The sequence below is a fragment of the Phyllostomus hastatus genome, unplaced genomic scaffold (assembly GCF_019186645.2).
Source record: "Phyllostomus hastatus isolate PE091 unplaced genomic scaffold, TTU_PhHast_1.1 phas_contig_64, whole genome shotgun sequence".
NCBI classification, from domain to species: domain Eukaryota; kingdom Metazoa; phylum Chordata; class Mammalia; order Chiroptera; family Phyllostomidae; genus Phyllostomus; species Phyllostomus hastatus.
Genome location: NW_025333928.1, coordinates 11496719 through 11515955, shown reverse-complemented (window position 1 = coordinate 11515955; position 19237 = coordinate 11496719). Strand labels below are relative to the sequence as shown.

Here is a 19237-nt window from a genome sequence, read left to right as displayed (position 1 = left end):
AACATCTCTGGGCCTCCAAGCTGGGCTTAGGCACCTGCCAACACCAAGGAGAGAAAATAGGAATGGGGGTCAGGTGGGGTAGGGTGAGGTTCACAGATCTCCAAGGAAGATGAGCTGGCCCCAGCACCACTGTTAGGACACAGGAGGGCACCCAGGCACAGCCAAGAGGACACTCTACCCGCGCCCCCCCGCCCCGCCCCAAATAAGAGCCACTCTGAAAAGACAGTTTCTTGACTTTATTAGTCTGGAGCTCCACCATGCCAGCCCCAGGGGCTGGTCCCCAGGCACAGTGAGCAGGATTGAGGTCAGACAGGTTCAGCCCCTGGCACCAGGCAGCCTGGGACAGCTGGGCCAAGGGGTCAGAAGGTACAAAAGTCCAAAGCTGGCACTTCAGGTGTGGCCGGCATCCAGCCCGGCCCAGGGGAAACACGACCCGCAGCAGTGGGTATACAGGGTGCCACGGTCCTCTCCTTGCAGAGGGCCTGCCACAGGGCAAAGCCAGGCCTGCACAGACAGTGTTCCTTCCAAGGCAGCAGCTAGGAGCAGTTAGTGATTCTAGCCAGAAACTGCTGTGCCCACCACTCGTCCAGGTCGATAGGCACAAAGTCTGTGGGCAGAGCAGAGGGCTGAGCAGTGACGGTGCCTCCCAACCTGTCAGCATCTCTCCCCTCAAGCCCCTCACCCCAACTCCAAATGAGGCAGGTAACTGTGAAGATGTGACTCAGGTTCAAGTCCCCTCTGCCCCTCTGCTATCCCCTGGGGCTAGGACATGGCAGGGACCGGGTCAGGGTGGGAGGGAGTGGAGGGGACTTCCTGAGGGTGGGGAAGGGCTCACTCTGCAGCCTGGGGTTGGGGGTCCTCTCCACATACTGCACAGGCCTCGGACTGCTGTCACCGGCTGGGCCACCACCCAGTTGCTGCTCCACTTGCTGCCAGGCTGTAGGGAGAGGGCAGACAGACTAAACTAGGCCCCTGGGGCCCTATCTACCCCCTCAGAACCTAGTGGCCACTCTGGACCACAGCCCAGAAGTGGGAGTGGGCAGCCTGCTGGATGGTCACAGGATAAACAGGCCCAGAGTCCAGAAAGAATCCAGCCCTCTGGCAGCTGCCAAGTCAGGTTACAGTGGGGAAGAGGACCAGTGGCCCAGGTCATACCCTTGGGCCTCAAAACTACCTTCGGACACAAAACGGACGTTTTCCTCGTGAGCCAGTGTGTAGGTCTCCTGGGTTGCCTCGATGGATGGGGATGTGGTGGGGGGCCGCCGGCCATTCACTCGATTGAACACGAGCCTCGGCCCTGGGCTGTGGAAAGAGGGAGGAGATGGTTAGTGACTGTTCAAGCCCAGGTAATGCCTGGCAGAGTCCCAGGAGTGGCTACAGGCTGCACCCACCACCCCCAGGCAAGGCCCAGCCTTGGCCCTTCCTCAAACCACAGCCTTCCTACAGCTGGTGGCCAAGGCTTCTCTCCTGCCAGCCTGCACCCCCAGCAGCTCAGCTCACATCTGCAGCCCCTGGTCATGACACACCTGTGTCCTGGTCCTCCAGCAGGGCTCCATGCTCAAGGCTCAGAGGCACCCCTCCAGAGGTCTCTCAGGCACTCCCTGCCACCTGCCTCCCACCTCTCCTGGACTAGCCAGGCCTCCGACAGCCCAGATTCTGACTAGAGCTGTGACCAGGTCACTCTGTCCCAACCCCACCCACCAGGCACGGTTCTTGGTCATCTTTTCACAGAAGCTTCTCCATCTTGCCGATGCCCCAGCATGGGAAGAAGAGCCCAGAGAAGAGCCCAGTGGCTTCTGCTCCAGGATCCATAGGGATGAGCCCCAAGGGATGGCACCCAGTATGGGGTGGGCCATCCTGCATGGGGAGGGTGTGACTGCAGCCCTAACCCATCCCTGCAGGCCCCAGACAAGAGCAAGGCTCTTGCCCACAGGGGTGGGAATGCTGAATGAGGAGAATGCCCCCAGGTGCTGCAGCTTGGCCCAGTGGGCATACTATGCGCAGTGGTCCATTGGCCCCATCCTTGCCAGCTGGACCCAGGGCAGTGATGGGCCCTGGAGGGAGCAGGGCCACACCTACAGCAGGAGGTGGGAGCCAGGAGTCCTGGGTTGCATGTGCCACTCCGCCAGGCACTCGCCTGCTCGCCATCCTGGGCTCAGGTGCCCCACCGCCGCTCGGACTTCCTCCTCGGCCAAGAGGGGCACTAAAATAAAGAGGAGCGTCTTGAGGGGGCACCAGTCCTGCCAGCTCCAGGCTGCAGGGAATCTAGAAGGGCAGAGCTCCTCCCAGTCTGAGCTGCACAAACCAGAAGGCGTGGCTTGGACAGCCTCCTGCCTGCCCTGCCCCGCCCCCAACCCCCTGCAAGGCTGCAAACTTCAGGTAAGTTCGCAGGCTGGTAATTAAAGAAGCAAACACAGGAGGGACTTGCAGCCCTGAGCTTCAAATCACAGGGACCAAGGTGGTGGCTGGCACCCGCCTGCCCCTCCAGCCTGGCTGCCCCTTGCCCCCTGCGTGCAGTTACAGTGGTTATATAAAGCCCATACTCAGTCCCTCTGGGGGAAAGGGCTCGGACTCCCACGTGCTCCTGTGGATGAGGCCACCCCGTGCCTGCTCTCAGGGACACTGCCAACAGGCAAGCTCCAGCCTACAGCACTCAAGTCTCTGCTCAGCACCAACAGGGGCATCCTTTCACCTAATCCCCTCCATGACCCCCAAGGTAGACCACCTGCTGGTTTGCAGCCCAAGAACCTGGGCTCAAGAGGGAAGTGGCCTATCCGAGGTCACATGCTGTGAGTGGGTGGCAGCATCGGGACTTAACTGCACATCTGTCTGACCTCAAGACCCACTGCTCAGCACAGGCCCCAAGCCCCCTTTACTACCTGCCTGATGTCTGTCCCTGGACTTCTGGTGGTCACTTGGCCCCATTTTATCTTCTCCCAAGAGTTTCTATCACGTCCATTGATCTAATTCTCTCCCCTGTCTGTCTCTGGCTGGGAGGAAGAGCTGTCAGAGGTACAGACCCATGAGGCCTGTTCACCACCATGGGCAGCACCCAGGCCCCATGACCAGATAGAACCCAAGCCCATCCATTTAGCAGGTCAGACACTGTGCATCTGCAGAGCACTCGGCCTGCAGGGTGGACGTAGCAGTGGGCCAGACAGCCCCCTCCTCTTGGGCAAATCGGGTGAGGGATGGGGGTTAGTGAAAAGGCTCTGCAGAGAAAAGAGAAAAAAGCAGGGAAGGTGGGCAGGAAGTCAGGGTGGTTAGCAAGTGGCCCTGTGAGAAGGTGCCGGAGTGGAGGAGAGCTGGCTATTCTGGCCTCCCAGTGGGGTCTCTTTAAGGCCAAAGGGACTGGGAGGGGGCAGTTCAGGGAAGGGGGAGTGACCTAGGAAAGAGGGGCAACCAGTACAGCCAGCACACGCTCTTCCTGCTCCCCACTTCTCTGTACCTGGCAGGACACAGGGTTACCCTAGATAGGCAGCCCAGCTTCCTCAGGTCCAGCTTGGCAGAACCCTACTGACCCGGGACCTGTCCCAGCAGGCTGTATGTGCCTGGCTGGCTCAGGGAATGCTGAAAGACAGGTCAGGCCTCTTTGGGAGTTTGTTTGTTTGTTTGCTTGTTTGTTTGTTTTTAATTAATTAATTTATTTATAGAAAGGGAAGAGAGGGAAACATCAATGTGTACTTGCTTCTCATGTGCCCCCTACTGGGGACCTGGCCCAAAAGCCAGACCTGTGCCCTGACTGGGAATCGAACCTGTGACTCTGGTTCACAGGCCGGCACTCAATCCACTGAGCTACACCAGCCAGGGCAGGAGTTTTAAGGCCTCTGTACTATCTTTCCCACATCCTTTGTCAGCACTCCCAGCCCTGCCACATGGCCTTCCTCAGCAGGGGGGCCATGGAGAGGAAGGCAATGAGTTTCTCTAGGTAAGAATGTAGGAAGCACCCCGGGCCATTCCAGCCCCAAGCTCCCTGACTGGGTGACCAATGATAGCTCACACCCATGCCTAACTTCCACCTCTGGGAGGTAGGGTGGCTGTGATGACTGAGGTCCAGGACACGGAGCAGTGTCACAGCACAGCCTGGGTCCCAGGAAGCAGGCCTGAAGGCCTGCTCACCTCCCTCCCCAGGAGGTACTTGTGGTTAGCCTAGAACATTCTCCTCACCAGGATTGTACCCCAAATTATCAAAATATCCCTAGCAGAAGACCCCTGGAAGGAACTCAGCCCAGAAGGGCCCACACAGGGTGCCCCCACCTGTGGCATTGGAGGCTTGTAACTGAGGGAGAGGAGCAGGCTGAAGGCCAACCCAACCCTCCCCCTTCCTGCATGTGCGCCTACATATCCCTGACCTCCTGGCCAACCTTGGAGGCTGTTTGTCCTCAACTTGGGAAGACCCCTCGCCAGCACCCTCCCCATCAGGCCTTCCTCAGCACTGCCTCTGGGGGCCCTGAGTGTGCTGCTGTCACCCACAGCCTAGGCCAGGAGCCCTCAGCCTGTGCAGGCCTAGACCAAAGCCAAGAGCCCAAGAAACGCATAGATTACTTGAAGCCAAGGCCAGGACTTGAGCCAAGTAAAAACTTCAGCTGGGGGTGGGGTGAGGCAATGTGACCTCCAGGTCCCAGTAGTGTGGAGGCCAAAGCGTCTAGCACCGAGCCTCCTGTGACTGGCCTCAGGCTCTTGGCACCAGCAAAACTGCTGGTCAGAAAGAGCAAAAACTGCTGTCTCCAGCAAGCCCTGATCATCTGCAGAGCAGCCCAGTATGTTTGGGGTGAAAGGCAGAGGAGGGCAGTGGTTTGGCAGGGCCAGAGGGAACCACGTGCACCCTTCACCCAGTGAGCTCTGCAAGTAGGAAGCTGGTAGCCCCAGAGACAGCATCCTTGAGGGCCAGCGCCCTGGCCCTGCTGTACCCGCGGAGTCCTGAGCAGCTCGCCTTAAACCCTGGCCTCTAAAAGCCCAAGGTCGCCGGGACATCTGACTCAGACGCCTCAAGTCCCTCTGATCTTGGAGTTAGTCGGATTTCTTCCGGGGTCCCACAGGTACCGCAGTAGGGGTGTCTAGCACACCGAGCCCAGCCCCCTTGGGCACAGCTAGGTGCCAAGTGAGGCAGAAACGCTGAGGTGTGGGGGCCAAAGAAGCTCTCGAGGGCGGGACGGACCGGGTCTTTCTGCCCCGCCTCTCTGTGCCCGCCCACCCCCAGCACGTGGTCGGGTCTCCACTAACCTTTCTCCAAGGTCACCCTCCCGGCCCCAGGACGGCCAAGGGGGAAGGGAAAGTTGGACTCCGGCCCAGGCTGCACGAGTCTTACCTTGACAGGGGCCAGGGGCCTGGTGGCTGCGCCCGCGTGGGTGGAGGAGTGGGCGGCGTGGGCTGCCGGCATTTCAAGAGCTCGCCGAGCCTGCTTTCCACTTGCTGCTGCGTGGGCCCTGCGGATACAGGGAGGGCAAGTCAGCCGCCACTGCGCCTGGAGCTTGGGCTGTCCAGGCTCACAGACCCCTATCTGGCCCAACCCGCCGCCTGCCCCTGGGCACCTGTGCGGCGCTGCGCAACCAACTTGCTGGGCCCCTTAGTAATGGTGTACATTGTGCGGAGGGCTGCGCCCGCGCGTAGCTCGGACGCACGCCCTCGCCTTCCTGGCCCGCGGGCAGGTCCCGCGCCCTCCACCCGAGCTCGCGCTAGGCGAGCGCAGTGGCGCTGCCCCTTTAACTGACGTCCAGGCGCTGCAGGGAGGGGGCGGGCCCGCTACACGCCCCCTGGCTCTTAAAGGGCCCACGCGCGCTTTGATTTGGCTCCGGCTCTTTGCCGGAGTTGACCAGAACTGACCCCGGGGAGGGCACAGAGCAGGCAGCAAGAACAAGCGTCCCGCCCCACATGGCCAAGGGCCAAGGCAGAGGTAGTGTCATGGGACCTGAAATGCGAGTCCACTGAGCTGCCCGGAGGCCAGGTGAGCCAAGGGGTGAGCCTCAGAGAGTGGATGAGTCTCTCACCCAAAGGCCCTTGCTGGGTCAACAGTGATGTCCAAGAAGCCGGTGTCCCTGCCGTTGACAGGCGCTGCGGTGGTTTGTGTGCACCCTGGAAGGGAGGGTGCTCCCACTCTTGTCGGTGGCCTCAACCAAGGCGCCTGGGTGGGCGGAGCCAGTGTGAGGGGTCCTTCTTGGCTTGGTGTTGGGACTGGGGGTTAGAGAGGAGAAAAGGGGGTTGGCCCACTGGGTTTGGACAGTTAACAGATGCCCTGGGAACCTTCCTTCCTCCTCACAGGACAAGAGCAGTGGGTGCATTCTGCTCTGTGTCTAAACCTCCATGCACACGTGCACCCCCAGCTCCAGGGTTGGGGAGGCCATTTACCAATCCAAGAGCCAAGTGGGACATGGCATGTGGCAAGAGAGAAGGTGGGTGAGGCCACCCAGTTTTCCTTTCATTTTGCAGGGAGAGAGCAGTTACCCTCCTACCCTCTCCAAGGCAGTGAGGTCTGCCACAAGACCCATTGCACTGACATAGCCTCAAGGCCCAGGAACCAGGCCCTGGGAGGAGGGGATGGTGCTGCACCCTTACCCACCTGGCAGATCTATCAGGGAGAGTTCTACCCCACAGGGTTCTTTCCTGAGAATCAGATAAAGGTGACCTTCCTCCCAGCTCACAGGCTGCTCAGGGCTGTCCCAGCCTGTGAATTGGGGACCTAGTGCGGGGAGGAGGAGCCAGAGCACTCTGGGTTCCAGGTTTGTGAGCCAGAGGGCTTAGTTGTTCTGCATTTGTTCCATATTCAATCCTTAATATCCTCTCACCCAAGAAAACAAACTCTGCCCTGTATTGTCCAGGGGTGGTGGAATCTGGCCCCAGGCTTATGCAACCACTTCAGGCCTCCTGCACGGCTCCTACAAATATTTGAGGAGGCTATGGACAATTGGTACCAGGGCCTGGGTTGTCCAATGGGGCCTTGCCACAACCTTGGAGTAGCTGCCCCTGGGGAAAGGGGGCTTGCCCTCAGCACAGTGAACCAGTGGGTTTCTGGAGCAAACCCAGCCCTTTACCCTACACCCCCACCTTCAGAGCAGAATGGTTTGAAGCCTCCCTGCCAAGCAGAGCTGAGAAGCCAGGGCAGACAATAGGCAGAGGCCACAGCGGAAGAGGAAAGGGATGTAAAAGAGAAAAGACCAGCAGGAGGGACCCCTCGCCCCACATGCTCTGTGCTGAGTCCCTCCCAGGCCACCCCAGGTGCCTGTGTAGGGTAACCAAGCCTGCTCAGAGACCCTCAAGGGAGCTTACTTGCATCCCAGGGCTGACTGGGCTGTCTTTCCTGTCATGCCTGCCCCCCACACCCCCCACATACACACAGCCCTTTAACCCTGCATCTTCTCCTAAGCAAGGCTCAAAGATAAATGCAACCCCCCCACCCCTGCCCCCACCCCCAGCTGCCTCCTCAGGCTGAGCTAGGCCTGTGACCCTGAGGGGCAACATGGGGCTGGGCCTCTCAGACAAGAGTGTGGACAGGGAGCCCAGGATTCCCTTTCCACCCCTGCAGTGCCCACCCCTCCCCACAAAACATCAAGGCCATGGTGTTCCTGCGTCATCTGTGCTGGCCTTTGTGGTGGTCTGCAGCACACTGCTTACTCACACTCTGGGAAAGACACCACAGGGTGAGGGTCTGAGGGGGCCTTGTCCTGAGGGTTTGTGTTCCTGGAAGAGGGAGCAACCCGTACAGCACATCCCCACCTGACTCATGGGTTCTCTGAGAGCTCCTCCTCCCCAGGCACCTCCTCAGGCTGGCCTGGATGAGGGGAAGGACAGGGCCCACTAACGAGCAGACAGTCCCAGCCTTTGCTGAAGCTGGTGGCCAAGGCCCCAAGGCTGTAATGTCTCGGCCCTGCCCACAGGCCTTGTCTGAGGTCCAGGTTTGGTTCAGAGCCCTGGGAAGGGCCCTGGGGAAACCAGCTCGACTGGAATGATCCTGACAAGTGGGAGGGGAGGGGGTGCAGGTCAAGCAGGGTGCTGGAAGGGTGTGAGAGAGCCCAGTGGTGTCCAAGAGACCCTAAGCCAAGAGGACAGGGGAAAACAAGGAAAGAGGAAGGCCAGGTTGTGCGGGGCACCTGCCGGGGGGCCCAGGCCTCCCCCAGAGGGGCCTTACCAGCTTCATTGCTCCCAGAACCTTATGAGCCCTGTGTCCCCCAAGACACGCCCTGGCCTGGGGACAATACCTGGCATCCTAGGGGCACGGCACAGGATGGGTCTGGCCAGAACCACCAAGAACTCAGCTGGGTTCTCCTGAACCAATAGGAATCCCAGTCAGCACAAGGTTCTGCCCTTTCCTGCCCCACCCCCACCTCCCTGGCCTTCCCCTGTGTAGAGAGACTGTTCAGTGACTTCACTACCATGGGACCCTTACACTAGATCCACTGAAAGAGAAATTTCTTCCCCTAAATCCCTTCAGACATTGTACAACAAACCCTTCTCCTGTGCTCCAGGCATGCTGGGTTGTGCTGGTTCCCAGGACAGGCCATCATCGCCCTTCCCCAGGCAAGCACGTGTTTCTTCCCTTAGCTTGGGCAGACTGCACACCAGTACCCCCACCCACCTTCCACTGTCCCATATAACCCCTTACCCTGCCACATTAATTGTTAACCTCTCTCTTTGCTCTTTCAGCCCTGGGAAATTTTATGTAATACTGGATCATCCCATCTGTAACGTTGGGTTCTGCCGAGGCAGCGTTCTGCAGCCAGCAACTTTCCCCTATTAGACATGTTAGAAACCCATCCTGGAGTTGGACAGGGAGGGGCCTCAGCCAGCATGCAGAAAAATGGTTGTCGGAGTAAAAAAAGGCCTTTGCCTCACAGACCCTGGTTATTGTGATAAAAACAAGTACCGCTTTTCTCTTTACAAAGATGCTAGGGGGCTCTCTCTGGAGCACACCCCCACCTTTCCCTCTCAGGCCTGCATCTTCACTTTTCTTCTAAACTCCAAGGGTCTCCTCGAGACTTGCAACCAGGAGAGCAAACAGGCAGCAGCAGCAGCTCGTCCCAGGCTAACCCTCCCCCGCCCCAAACCTGTCCCCAAGGCCCCCTTTCCTCTGACTTTCCAGTGAGCTAGCAGCAGCCCTGTCTTGCCTCACTTCTTTCCTATTAACATTTCTACAAAAGCCAAAGCAGAGCACCACCTAGGCTCTCTCCCGTTGCATCTTCTACCCTAAAAAAGTTTCTAGAGCCCTGGCTGGCTGGTATAGTTCAGTGGATTGAGGACGGGCTGTGAACCAAAGGGTCACTGGTTCGATTTCCAGTCAGGGCACCTGCCTGGGTTGCAGGCTGGGTGCCTAATGGGAGGCACGTGAGAGACAACCATACATTTATGTTTCTCTCCCTCACTTTCTCCCTTCCTTCCCCTCTCTCTAAAAATAAATAAAATCTTAAAAAAAGTTTCTAGATACAATACTAAAATTTTATGTAAAAGAAGAAAGAAGTTTACCTTTTCAGTCATCCTTAATCACTTTCCAGCTCTGAAAGCCATGCCCTCACCAACCCAGACTAGAGAATGGACTCCTGCCAGCAGAGGAGTGGCCAGTAGCCCCCAGGAAAAGGCTCTGGCTGGATGCTCCCACATTCACTGCCCAGCTTCTAGGGACTGCCCAGTCCATTCCCAAACCCGAGTGCAGTGGGTTGAACGGTGGCCCCCAAAAGACATGTGCACCACAAACCTCAGAATGTGAACTTACTTGGAATAAATAAGGTAAAGTTTGTGAGATACAGTCATCCTAGATTAGGGTGTGCCCTAAATCCAGTAAGTGTCCGTGTAAGAGAAAGGAGAGGGTTATTTGGTCACAGAAACACACAAGGCAATGGCCAGGTGAAGATGGAGGCAATCTGGAGTGAGGTGGCCACAAGCCCAGGAATGCTGGGAGCCCCTAGGAAGTGGTGAGGAAGGAAACTCCTATGGGCTTTGCGGGAGTTGACACCTTTAAAAAAATTTTTTTAAAGATTTTATTTATTTATTTTTAGAGAGGGAAGGGAGGGAGATAGAGAAACACCAATGTGCAGTTGCTGGGGGTCATGGTCTACAACCCAGGCATGTACCCTGACTGGGAATCGAACCTGCGACACTTTGGTTTGCAGCCCGCACTCAATCCACTGAGCTACGCCAGCCAGGTGAGTTGACACCTTTATTTTATTATTAGTTTTTATCCTAACCTGAGCACATTTTTTCATTGCTTTTAGAGAGGGGTGGGGAGAGAGAGAAACATCCATCGGTTGTCTTCTGGTACACGCCCCATTGAACCCGCAGCCTTTAGGTCTACAGGATGACACTCCAACCAAATGAGACACATCAGCCAGGGCTAACATCTTTATTTTGGATTTCTGGTGTCCAGAACTGAGAAAATAAATAAGTATTGTTTTAAGCCACCAAGTTTTAGGGTAATTTGTTACAGCAGATATACCAAGGACAATGAGAGTGGGCAAGGAAACTGGAGGGGAAGCACCCAGGGTATGTGGAGGGCCTGGGAGGAAGCGAGGACTCCAACTGGGGTGGTGAAGGGGGCTCAATGAATGGTGGGCACATAGGCTTGGGCCCTGCTGTTGGCTCTGGCTATCTTGGGGCCAGCACTGAGGGTTGCTTCCTCCACAGCCCCTTTGTGGGTGAGTGTGATAGAGGAGGTAGGCGACCTTGCCCGGGAACCTCTTGGTCACTGGGCACCTCCTGAGCACCTCCCGTGCACAGCCCCCAAGACAGGCCTGGAGGTGAAAGTGCAGTACCGGATGTGCCTCCTTTGAAGGAGGAAGTGAGGCCGGGCCCTGGGCTGAGGCCTGAGGCCAACACCAGAGGGAGGTGCTGCACTGTGGGCACTCCGAGTCTGATGCACATCCAAGATGACTCAGAAAACGTGTGCTCACATGTGTTCACATAAGCTCATCCATGCACACATTCACACTCTCCAGCAAAGGCGGCCACTCAGCCTCGTCCAGCTGCATCTGTCCCAAGCTGAGTTTGGTGAGTACTGAGGGCAGATATTAGCTCACACAGTATCCAGCCTAGAGTGATGGACAAGACAGGTAGTTATCAACCTGAGATCAAGTACTATTAAGCCAAAATTACTGATGGGCATTTGAGCAGTTTCTTAAAGCAGCCCATATGACATGGGGGAAACAGGCAGATGGGTCAGTCTCAGGGTCCCCCCCCCCGCCCAATGGGCATGGGGTATAAAGGAAAACTTTTTCTATATAATGCTTCTGACATCAAATGTGTCGTCACCAAGCAGTTCTCCAGTTCTCTGTGCTTTTGACAGGCCAGCTATAAAGTGGGGTTCCCACAACTGACCTGCTTCAGAAGGGCTCCCAGAACTCAGGGAAACACTTTCATTCTGTTTACTGACCTGTCATAGAGGACACACCTGGGGAAGCGCAGACGGTAGATGCACGGGGAAGGTGTGGGAAGGGTGTGGAGCGTGTGTCCTCTCCAGGAGCGCTGCCTGCCCAGCACTTCACATTTACTAACCCAGGTTCCCAAACCCCTTCATGTAGGGTTTTTATGGATGTTCCATTACACAGTACGGTTGACTAAGTCATTGGTCATTGGTGATCAGTTCAGTCTCCAGCCCCTCAACCTCCAGCGAGGTCAGGAGCCCAGCTGAAAGTTCCCACCCCCTGGCAAGGTGTATCCCCCTGGCAACCAGTCCTCATCCTCTAAGAGTAGCGCGTCAGCAGTATAAACCCAAGGTACAGCTGAAAGGGGCTCATTAATAACAGAAGCTCCCCTCACTCCATCACTCGGGAAATCTCAATGTTTTAGGAGCTCTGTGCCAGGAACTGGAACAAAGACGGAATACATATTTATTATTTGACGATATCACGAGGTGGCCGGTGCCCAGGGAATCCCAGGTGAAGCCAGCAGGAAGATGGTGCCTCCAGGTGGACTAGGAATGTTGAGGGGCCTGGGTGGTGAGAGTTGCAGGCAGTGGGACCACCGGAGACCGTCACTGGTCACGGGTGAGGGGAAGGGATGTGCATTGAGAGACACCTCTCTCCACCCTGAGACACGCAAAATGCTCAGCCCACAAACCGGGAGAAAGTGAGGCAAAAAACGAGTCAAGATTGTTAAATGGGAAAGAACACACTTCAAGTCTAGTGGTCACAACGCAGAATGCCAGCGGGTCTTCCGGGAGGGCGGGAGGCCCGCGCGCCCGCTAAGTGGGACTCTCCCAGGGGGCCTGCCAGGGCCGGCCAACCCCGCACCACTCAGCTCCCTCCACGTCTGACCGGACCCACACCCGGGCCCCTGCTCAGACCCAGCACGCCCCCTGGCGGGAAATCCCAGGCTCGGGTCTGGGCTAGGGTCTGAGAGCCGTCGATTAGAGGGTATCGCTCGTGAAAATCTTCCCATCAAAGGAGATAAGCTCGTCTTGACTTGCAGGGCACGGCACTCAGCCTGCGAAAAAGGGCTTCTGTGAAACACAAACCCCAAGCTGAAACCGAGGAAGGACTCTGGACACAAATCAGCCTCCAATTTGATTTAGGGGTCATAGACCCCTCAGAACATCCCCCGACCCCGGGCTAGCGATGGTCACCTCAGTGTCACACACAAACCGTGACACAGAAACCCCTCCCTCAGGCCTGACCAGTTCCTGCAAACTAGGACTACCCGCCCAGCCGCAACCTTGCCCACCGGAAGCTCCGCCCCAATAGGAACCCGCCGTGAACCCCCGCCCCCTTCGGCTCCGGAAACCCCCCGGTTGCCATGGTTTCCAGAGCATAGGTCAGAATTCCGGCAGACCACAGTCCCTGTCTCTCATCCCCTCTCCTTCCCCTCGAGCGCCGCGCGCCCAAGCGACACTGCCACTGCGAGAACTCCCACTACCGTAGACGCCAGCTGAACGAGGCTCCTACCCTAGTTGAGGGCTGCGGCACACTAGGCTCTGCAGCGACGTAGCGGTGTTGCGGCGCGCGTGTTTGAATGTTAATGAGCACGAGGAGGTTGCATCATAACCTCCTAAGTATCGCGAGCGATGAGCAATGCAACAGGCGCCGCTGGTGTAGTGGTATCATGCAAGATTCCCATTCTTGCGACCCGGGTTCGATTCCCGGGCGGCGCACTTGTTCACTTTTAGCTTTTTTCCTGCCCATCTCAAAAAAAAAAAAAACCCCCCACAAAACAAAACCAACTATGGGAGACATCAGAAATTTCGAGAAGAGAAAATTGGAAGTATATGGGAACCATTCATTCCGGAGCAGCACGAACAACAGTTTCAGGGTCACAAGTCCTCTGAAAATGTTGGGGTAGCCGTGGCGAGAGGGTGCTGAGCCGAGGAGCGTCTACACTCCAGCGGCCCAAACTCTCCACCCGGTGCCCCACTAAAGATGCCACTCCCGGCACACCTCCAGAGGATTGTCTGCCCTTTAAGCCGCTGCATGTGTCCTGCTGGGAACTGTAGTCCATGGAGGCGAGTTTCGAGGCCGCCGGACTACAACTCCCGGCGGGCCTCGCAGCGAGCGGACTACAGCTCCTGGCCTACTAGCTGCGTGGTCATGATGGTAGCAGCGGCCGCCGAGCGGAACAAGGAACCTATCTTGCGTGTGCTGCGACAGTACATGGACCCAGCCCAGCGCGGCGTCCGCGTACTTGAAGTGGCCTCCGGCTCCGGCCAGCACGCGGCCCACTTCGCTCGGGCCTTCCCCTATGCTGAGTGGCAGCCGTCCGACGTGGACCAGCGCTGCCTGGAAAGGTGCAGGGGAGGGCGGGCCCCCGCGTGGTGAAAGTGGGCCCAGTTCCCGAACCCCGGCCTCCGACGCCACTGTGACCTCTGTGAGCTGGGCTGCAGGTGGTGTCGGGAACGGGTGTGCAGGCCACTCCCACAGTCGGGCTTCCCTCCGACAGCATCTCGGCCACCACTCAAGCCCAGGGGCTGTCCAACGTGAAGGCCCCGCTGTACCTGGACGTGACCTGGGATTGGGAGCACTGGGGCGGGATCCTGCCGCAGTCGCTGGATCTGCTGCTCTGCATTAACATGATCCACATCAGCCCCCTGAACTGCACCAAGGTCTGTGGGAGCATGGACCAGCCACCCAAGGGCCAGCTACCTGCCCCATGCGTCACCCTTTTCTTTGCGTTGGAAGGGAGCGGGGTGCTAGGCTTGCCCGCTTTCATAAGGCACTGAGGCCTGGAGAGATCAGGTTGAGTCTCCAGCCCCAGACAAGTGCTCTTTTGGAGGCCTGGGGAAAGTTCCTCACCGCCACCCTGCCTCTCCCCTCCCCAGGGGCTCTTCAGAGCAGCAGGACGCCTGCTCAAACCCAAGGCGCTGCTCATCACCTATGGGGTGAGTGCTCCTGCCTCAGATGGAACTCCCCTGGCCAGATGATTCCAGCCAGCCTCAGCTGTCCCCTCCTTTCTGGACTCCTGTCTCAGTATTTTCAGTTACTTTCTCTCCCACTACCTGTCACCATTGAAACAGACCCAGATCTTCCCCTCTCTGACAGTCTCCTTGGCCCTGGCTGGTGTGGCTCAGTTGGTTGGAGTATTGTTCAGTAGACCAATCTAGAGCCATCCAAATTCACTTCCAGTCAGGGCACATGCTGGGAGGCAGCCACCGATGTCCACCCCCCCCCCTTCCTTTCTCTATGGAATTTACAAAAAAAAAAAAAAGTCTCTGTGCACCCCCTGGACATCCAGGGGGAGCAGTGTGTCCTTTTCATCCTCTGGGCACCAGTCTGCCAGTCTGCCCAGTGGCCGACTGAAGAATATCTGACCCTGGGGCGGTGGACAGAGCTGTGCCCTGTCTCCACAGCCCTATGCTGTCAACGGGAAGATCTCTCCACAGAGTAACGTGGACTTTGACCTCACCCTCAGAAGCAGGTTAGAGCTGGGAAGGGGAGGGGCCTGTCTGGGAGGGCAGGTGAGCAGGGTGACCCCCCTAACTCTACCTCTTCCCCCCCTGCAGGAACCCAGAGTGGGGACTTCGGGATACAGCCTTCTTGGAGGACCTGGGCTGTGCCAGTGGCCTGCTCCTGGAGAAGATGGTAGGTGGGAGGGCTGGTGGGGCCTGGGTGGCCACCCTGGGCAGCTTCTCCAGCCAAGCATCTCTCCCAGGTGGATATGCCAGCCAACAACAAGTGCTTGATTTTTCGGAAAGAATAACCCCTCCTTCTCTCGCATGCCTGTGTCCCCAGTGGGCCTCTTCTGGGACAGACCCAGACAGCCAGCCCCTGCCTCCCCAGACCAGGTCATGGGGACTAACCCTGCCCATTTGGGGGCTCTTGATCAGTGTCCACAGGGCTGCTGAGAGCCTGGGAATAAAGTCCTTCCTGCTGTCCTATGAGTCTACTCTGCCTCCTGGGAGCACCTCTGGTGGTGCTAGGTGGGCAGGCTGTGTCTCTAAGGCCTCCATTTCTGGGGCAGGAGGAGTCTAGCCTGTGGGGTCAGGGCTTGGGGACGTCTTGGGCCCTGCTGTTCCACTCAGGCAACAGAGAAGGAAGGGAGAGGACCCAGGGACTGCTGAGGCAGGACTGAACTGACTGCATGGCCCTACCACCAGAAGTGGTGCCCACCCCCAGACCTGGTGCAGGTCTATACTTCTGCAGGGAGACAGGAGGCTCCCCAGGAGGGAGTCTCTGGTGATTTTGGACTGGAGCCAAAGCCCCAGTTTGGTGGCAGGACCCCAGCTGGATTACAGACTGAAAGAGGGAAAAATAGTAACCCTGGGAGGCTCAGCACCGGCACCCACAAGTTCCCTCCTGAGAAACATTTTTATTTGAGGGGGCTGGGAGGACTGAATGACAGGGACAGGTAGGTGGGGCTAGTCCTGGAAGCGGTTGAGTAACTCGCAGGCCCTCTTCTCTAGCAGCTCTGAGATCTTCTTGATGCGCTTCTCGCTGGCAATGCGGATGTAGCTGCCAGCGTCCAGGACGGCCACACCGTCTCGCACTTCACCCATAATAACCAGCGGGCCATCACCCGCTGTCACATTGGGGCAGGGGCAGGCCCGGTCCATGCCACTCAGCGTTACCTCCAGATACTTGGTGCCCAAGAACCTGAGGCCCATCTTGTCATCCTTGAGCACATCATCTAGAGCCACGCGGGCAATGCTACTGCTGCCCGCCTCGGACTCCTCCACTACCTCTGTGAGCCGCCCTACGATGGCAAAATCACTGCGGCACAGGCTCAGCGCCAGCTTGCTTCTGAGACGGCAGGCCCGGCAGGGCGGCATGCGCGGCACAGGGCAGGCATCCTCACAGCTCTCTTGGCTCTCGAAGTTGTTGCCGTTGCCTTCACAGCCACCATACACGAAGGGGTGGCACTGCTGCAACAGCGGGCTGTAGGCCCAGCGTGGCTCCCAGCCCTGGCAGGGGCCCTGCACGGCCGGCAGCACGCAGTTATCCCCGGGTCCGTGGGCACAGGCTTGCTGGCACTCCTCGTAGGTCTCAAAGCCCTGGGCATCTCCATCACAGCTGCCAGTTGGGAAGGTCATGCAGCCACCCCGCTGTGGGTCAAAGTGCCAGAGGACACGGCCAGAGAGGGGGCCAGCACAGGCCTGTGTGTTGGGCAGGCACTCAGCAGGGGTGCTGGGGGCCCTGTCCCTGGCTGGATCCCGCTGGACCACGGAGAGTGGGAAGTCAGCCCGCAGCAGGCCGGCAGCGTTGCGTGCAGTGCAGGTGTAGAGACCAGCATCCTCAGGCCGGGCATTGTAAAGCACCAGCTGCCCAATGCTGGTGACTACCACGTTGCCATACATCTGGTCTGGCCGCATGATCAGGTTCTCCCGCTGATCACTCTGCTTCTCCCAGGTCACAGCGGGTGGTGGACGGCCACTGACATCGCAGTGGAGGCTGGCAGTGCCCCCTACATACACCACCTGTGGGGAAGGGCTGCTATAGAGGGCAGGTGGCACAGGGGTGTCCCCAGGTGTCGGGCGGACAGTGGTCTCAGGTGGCCCTGGGCTGCTGGGTGGCCAGCTGAGGATGTGTTTGCAGGGCACGACATGCAGGCGGAGGCCACGTAGGCAGGCCTCCGCATCCATGTAGCAGCGATTGTAGTAGGTGAGGCCATCTGAGGCACAGGTGAAGCTGGGCTCCTTCTCACAGCGATCACGGCAGCGGCACACAGGCTGCCCGTCCCAGATGTCGCAGTCAGAGCCCTGCTGTGGGCACGAGAAGCCCTCGCACGAGGCCACCAGCGCAGGCGTCGCCAGGCCACCCTCTGGGAAGCGGGCAGCCACACAGCTCTGCAGCCCGCACACGTTGGTGCAGCACTTCTCAGTGGCCAAGCAGTCCTGGGGGGTGGGGGGCAGCTCAGCAGGTGCCCAAATGCCACCCCCCAGCCCCGCCCAGGGTACTGGCTTTGCCAGTTAGGGTGTGCCCCTAGTGTGTCTACCTGAGCCTCCGTTTCCCCTCTGGAAAGCTGAGGTTTGTACAAATGTGCTTTATATCCAGTGCTACAGCTGCCTCACTGACCAGTCCTGTGTGTCATCTCAGTGAGCCCTCGGACCATCCTCCAGAGCAGGCTCCGTTATTACTCTCAGTACAGATGAGAACCCTGAGGCCCAGGGAAGGCAGGCAGCATGTTCAAGGCCCCTTCAGGGGACGCATGGCCAGGCTGTGAAGGTGGGACTTCAAAATGTGGCTCCTGCCTTTCTACCTGGCTAGTCCTGAGACTGAATATGCATAACCTAATGGTGGTATCTGATTAACTCAATTAAAAACAATACACACAGAGGGGAAAAGACACTCAGAGACTATTCTTATTGATTAGTAGGGATGGGCAGGTTTTGGAGTGATGAGGACAAAGACTGGGGGTCCTTGAGACCCTCATAGGAAGCATGGCCTAAAACCCCTGCAGGAGTGTAGGAGGAAGTGGACTGCAAGGGCTGGGGGCAAGGGTGCAGTCTGGGTTCCCCCCAGGTCACTCTCGTTTCCTGGAACCCCCACCCTGTGGGTGGGTATGGTGCCCACACTCACCTGGTCCCCGACGCACTGGCGCTCACATGTGCTCTGGGCATCCACCCACAGGTTGGGGCTGAGCTGGTTGGGGCACACGCCTGGGTGGCTTCCAGGCCCCTGCAGCAGGCTGGCCTCCGAGGTCAGCCCAACCACGAGGAGTAGCGGCAGGAGCAGCCTCGGGGCTGACATGGGGACCACTGGCCCAGGGGCAGGGGTGTGTGGCTACCAGTGCTTCAGGCCCCGCTTTACCTGATCCTTTCAGGCATCCACCCTCCCAGGTCTGTGGTCAGCGCCCCTGACCGTGGGCCCCTAGTCGATCCTCTGGGCTCTTCTTTGGACCCCCAGGTCTGAGCCCAAAGCAGATGCTCTCAACGCCCTTATATGAAGGGCTGGCTAGGTTCCAAATCTCTCTGAGCTCTGGCTCGACCCCTTTCCCAGCCTGGCCCCTCCGATCAACCTAGGGCAGGGGCGTTGGTGGGGGGAGGGGCTGAGGCCCCGGAGCAAGGAGGCACTGGCCACGAGGGTTACTGAGGGGCGGAGAAGGGCCGGCTGTGGCCGGAGTGGGGAGGGGAGGGGACACTGTAACCCGAGGCCCTCCTCCATCCAGGCCTTGGGCTCTGGGGATCAAAGCAGTCTCATAGACCCTCCCAGCCCGGGTTCAGGACCCGGAAGGAGGGGGAAGGGAGATCAAACACAGGGGCCGCCAGAATCGGCCCTTCCAAACCCTTCCCTGGGGTCTGGGGCCCCAGGAGCATCTGCTTTGAGATGGAAAACATCCCCGAGACCCTGTGTCTGACCTTCTGATCCAGGAAGCAGGGTGGTAAGAGCTTGGTCTGGTCAGAATTAAGACCAAGAGACACCCCAGATGCAGAGGACACCACTGGTCTGCCCTGAGAGGGGCCTCAGGCATGGGGGTGGGGGGCACCCCGCCAGATTTTGGACAGAGCTCAAGGCTCAGAACCCTCCCACAAAGCTGTAGCCTGAGTAGGCCCCAAGTGTGGGGGTAACATTCAAGTACAACGGTGTCCCTATTCCCACTGACCTCCAGGGTGTCCAGCGTAGCCCAGGGCCCCACTCCTCAGGGCTGAAGATTCAGGGCCGGCCTACCGCCTGCATCTCTGGGTCTGTGTTCACCACCCTCTCGGGCAGCAGTGAACTCACTGGTTAGGCCCTGCCAGGCCCTCAGCAAGGGTTCAAGGTCCCAGGCTCCAGCCCTTGGGGAATAAGGAAGCAGGTGGTACCCTGAGCCATCTGCTTCGCTACTGAACAGGGAGGAACAGGCTGGGAGGGATGCCTGCCTGGCCCACTGAGAAACATAGCTCGCCTGTAAC

At 58.4% G+C, this 19237-nt stretch overlaps 3 protein-coding genes and 1 non-coding gene across 7 annotated transcripts; 2 read left to right on the top strand and 2 right to left on the bottom strand.

Annotated features, from left to right (window-relative positions):
* Positions 1-221: 221 nt before the first annotated feature.
* On the bottom strand, positions 222-5713 carry MCRIP2 (MAPK regulated corepressor interacting protein 2). Of its 2 annotated transcripts, none has more exons than XM_045849329.1 (5): positions 5532-5713; positions 5309-5426; positions 1175-1302; positions 871-937; positions 222-607 (listed from the first exon to the last, which is right to left on the bottom strand). In XM_045849329.1, the coding sequence occupies exons 1-5, from the start codon at positions 5581-5583 to the stop codon at positions 556-558; spliced, it is 417 nt and encodes a 138-aa protein (XP_045705285.1). In that variant the 5' UTR covers positions 5584-5713; the 3' UTR covers positions 222-555. The 2 variants fall into 2 exon arrangements, with proteins under 2 accessions (XP_045705285.1, XP_045705284.1); XM_045849328.1 differs by having other exon boundaries at positions 836-937; positions 5532-5709.
* A 7285-nt stretch (positions 5714-12998) lies between these two features.
* TRNAG-CCC lies at positions 12999-13069 on the top strand. Its single transcript has one exon. It is a non-coding gene; the product is annotated as a tRNA-Gly (tRNA).
* Positions 13070-13457: 388 nt separating this feature from the next.
* Positions 13458-15284, top strand: METTL26 (methyltransferase like 26). Of its 2 annotated transcripts, XM_045849272.1 has the most exons (6): positions 13458-13699; positions 13852-14014; positions 14231-14290; positions 14759-14826; positions 14912-14990; positions 15061-15284. In XM_045849272.1, exons 1-6 carry the CDS (start codon positions 13503-13505, stop codon positions 15106-15108), a joined length of 615 nt encoding a protein of 204 aa, XP_045705228.1. In that variant the 5' UTR covers positions 13458-13502; the 3' UTR covers positions 15109-15284. The 2 variants fall into 2 exon arrangements, with proteins under 2 accessions (XP_045705228.1, XP_045705229.1); XM_045849273.1 differs by lacking the exon at positions 14231-14290.
* A 268-nt stretch (positions 15285-15552) lies between these two features.
* On the bottom strand, positions 15553-19043 carry WFIKKN1 (WAP, follistatin/kazal, immunoglobulin, kunitz and netrin domain containing 1). Of its 2 annotated transcripts, XM_045849270.1 has the most exons (3): positions 18949-19043; positions 17925-18103; positions 15553-17239 (listed from the first exon to the last, which is right to left on the bottom strand). In XM_045849270.1, the coding sequence occupies exons 2-3, from the start codon at positions 18093-18095 to the stop codon at positions 15767-15769; spliced, it is 1644 nt and encodes a 547-aa protein (XP_045705226.1). In that variant the 5' UTR covers positions 18096-18103; positions 18949-19043; the 3' UTR covers positions 15553-15766. The 2 variants fall into 2 exon arrangements, with proteins under 2 accessions (XP_045705226.1, XP_045705225.1); XM_045849269.1 differs by having other exon boundaries at positions 17925-19042.
* Between the last annotated feature and the right edge of the window lie 194 nt (positions 19044-19237).

Excerpts from the sequence above, each read along its gene's own strand:
- MCRIP2 (XM_045849328.1), bottom strand. The coding sequence starts at position 5,583 with ATGTACACCATTACTAAGGGGCCCAGCAAGTTGGTTGCGCAGCGCCGC. Across the intron at positions 5,427-5,531 it reads GGTTGCGCAGCGCCGCACAG|GGCCCACGCAGCAGCAAGTG; the intron begins GTGCCCAGGGGC and ends CTGTATCCGCAG. Across the intron at positions 938-1,174 it reads CGTCCGTTTTGTGTCCGAAG|CCTGGCAGCAAGTGGAGCAG; the intron begins GTAGTTTTGAGG and ends CTCTCCCTACAG.
- METTL26 (XM_045849272.1), top strand. The coding sequence starts at position 13,503 with ATGATGGTAGCAGCGGCCGCCGAGCGGAACAAGGAACCTATCTTGCGT. Across the intron at positions 14,291-14,758 it reads CGCTGCTCATCACCTATGGG|CCCTATGCTGTCAACGGGAA; the intron begins GTGAGTGCTCCT and ends CTGTCTCCACAG. Across the intron at positions 14,991-15,060 it reads GCCTGCTCCTGGAGAAGATG|GTGGATATGCCAGCCAACAA; the intron begins GTAGGTGGGAGG and ends CATCTCTCCCAG.
- WFIKKN1 (XM_045849270.1), bottom strand. The coding sequence starts at position 18,095 with ATGTCAGCCCCGAGGCTGCTCCTGCCGCTACTCCTCGTGGTTGGGCTG. Across the intron at positions 17,240-17,924 it reads GCCAGTGCGTCGGGGACCAG|GACTGCTTGGCCACTGAGAA; the intron begins GTGAGTGTGGGC and ends CCCACCCCCCAG.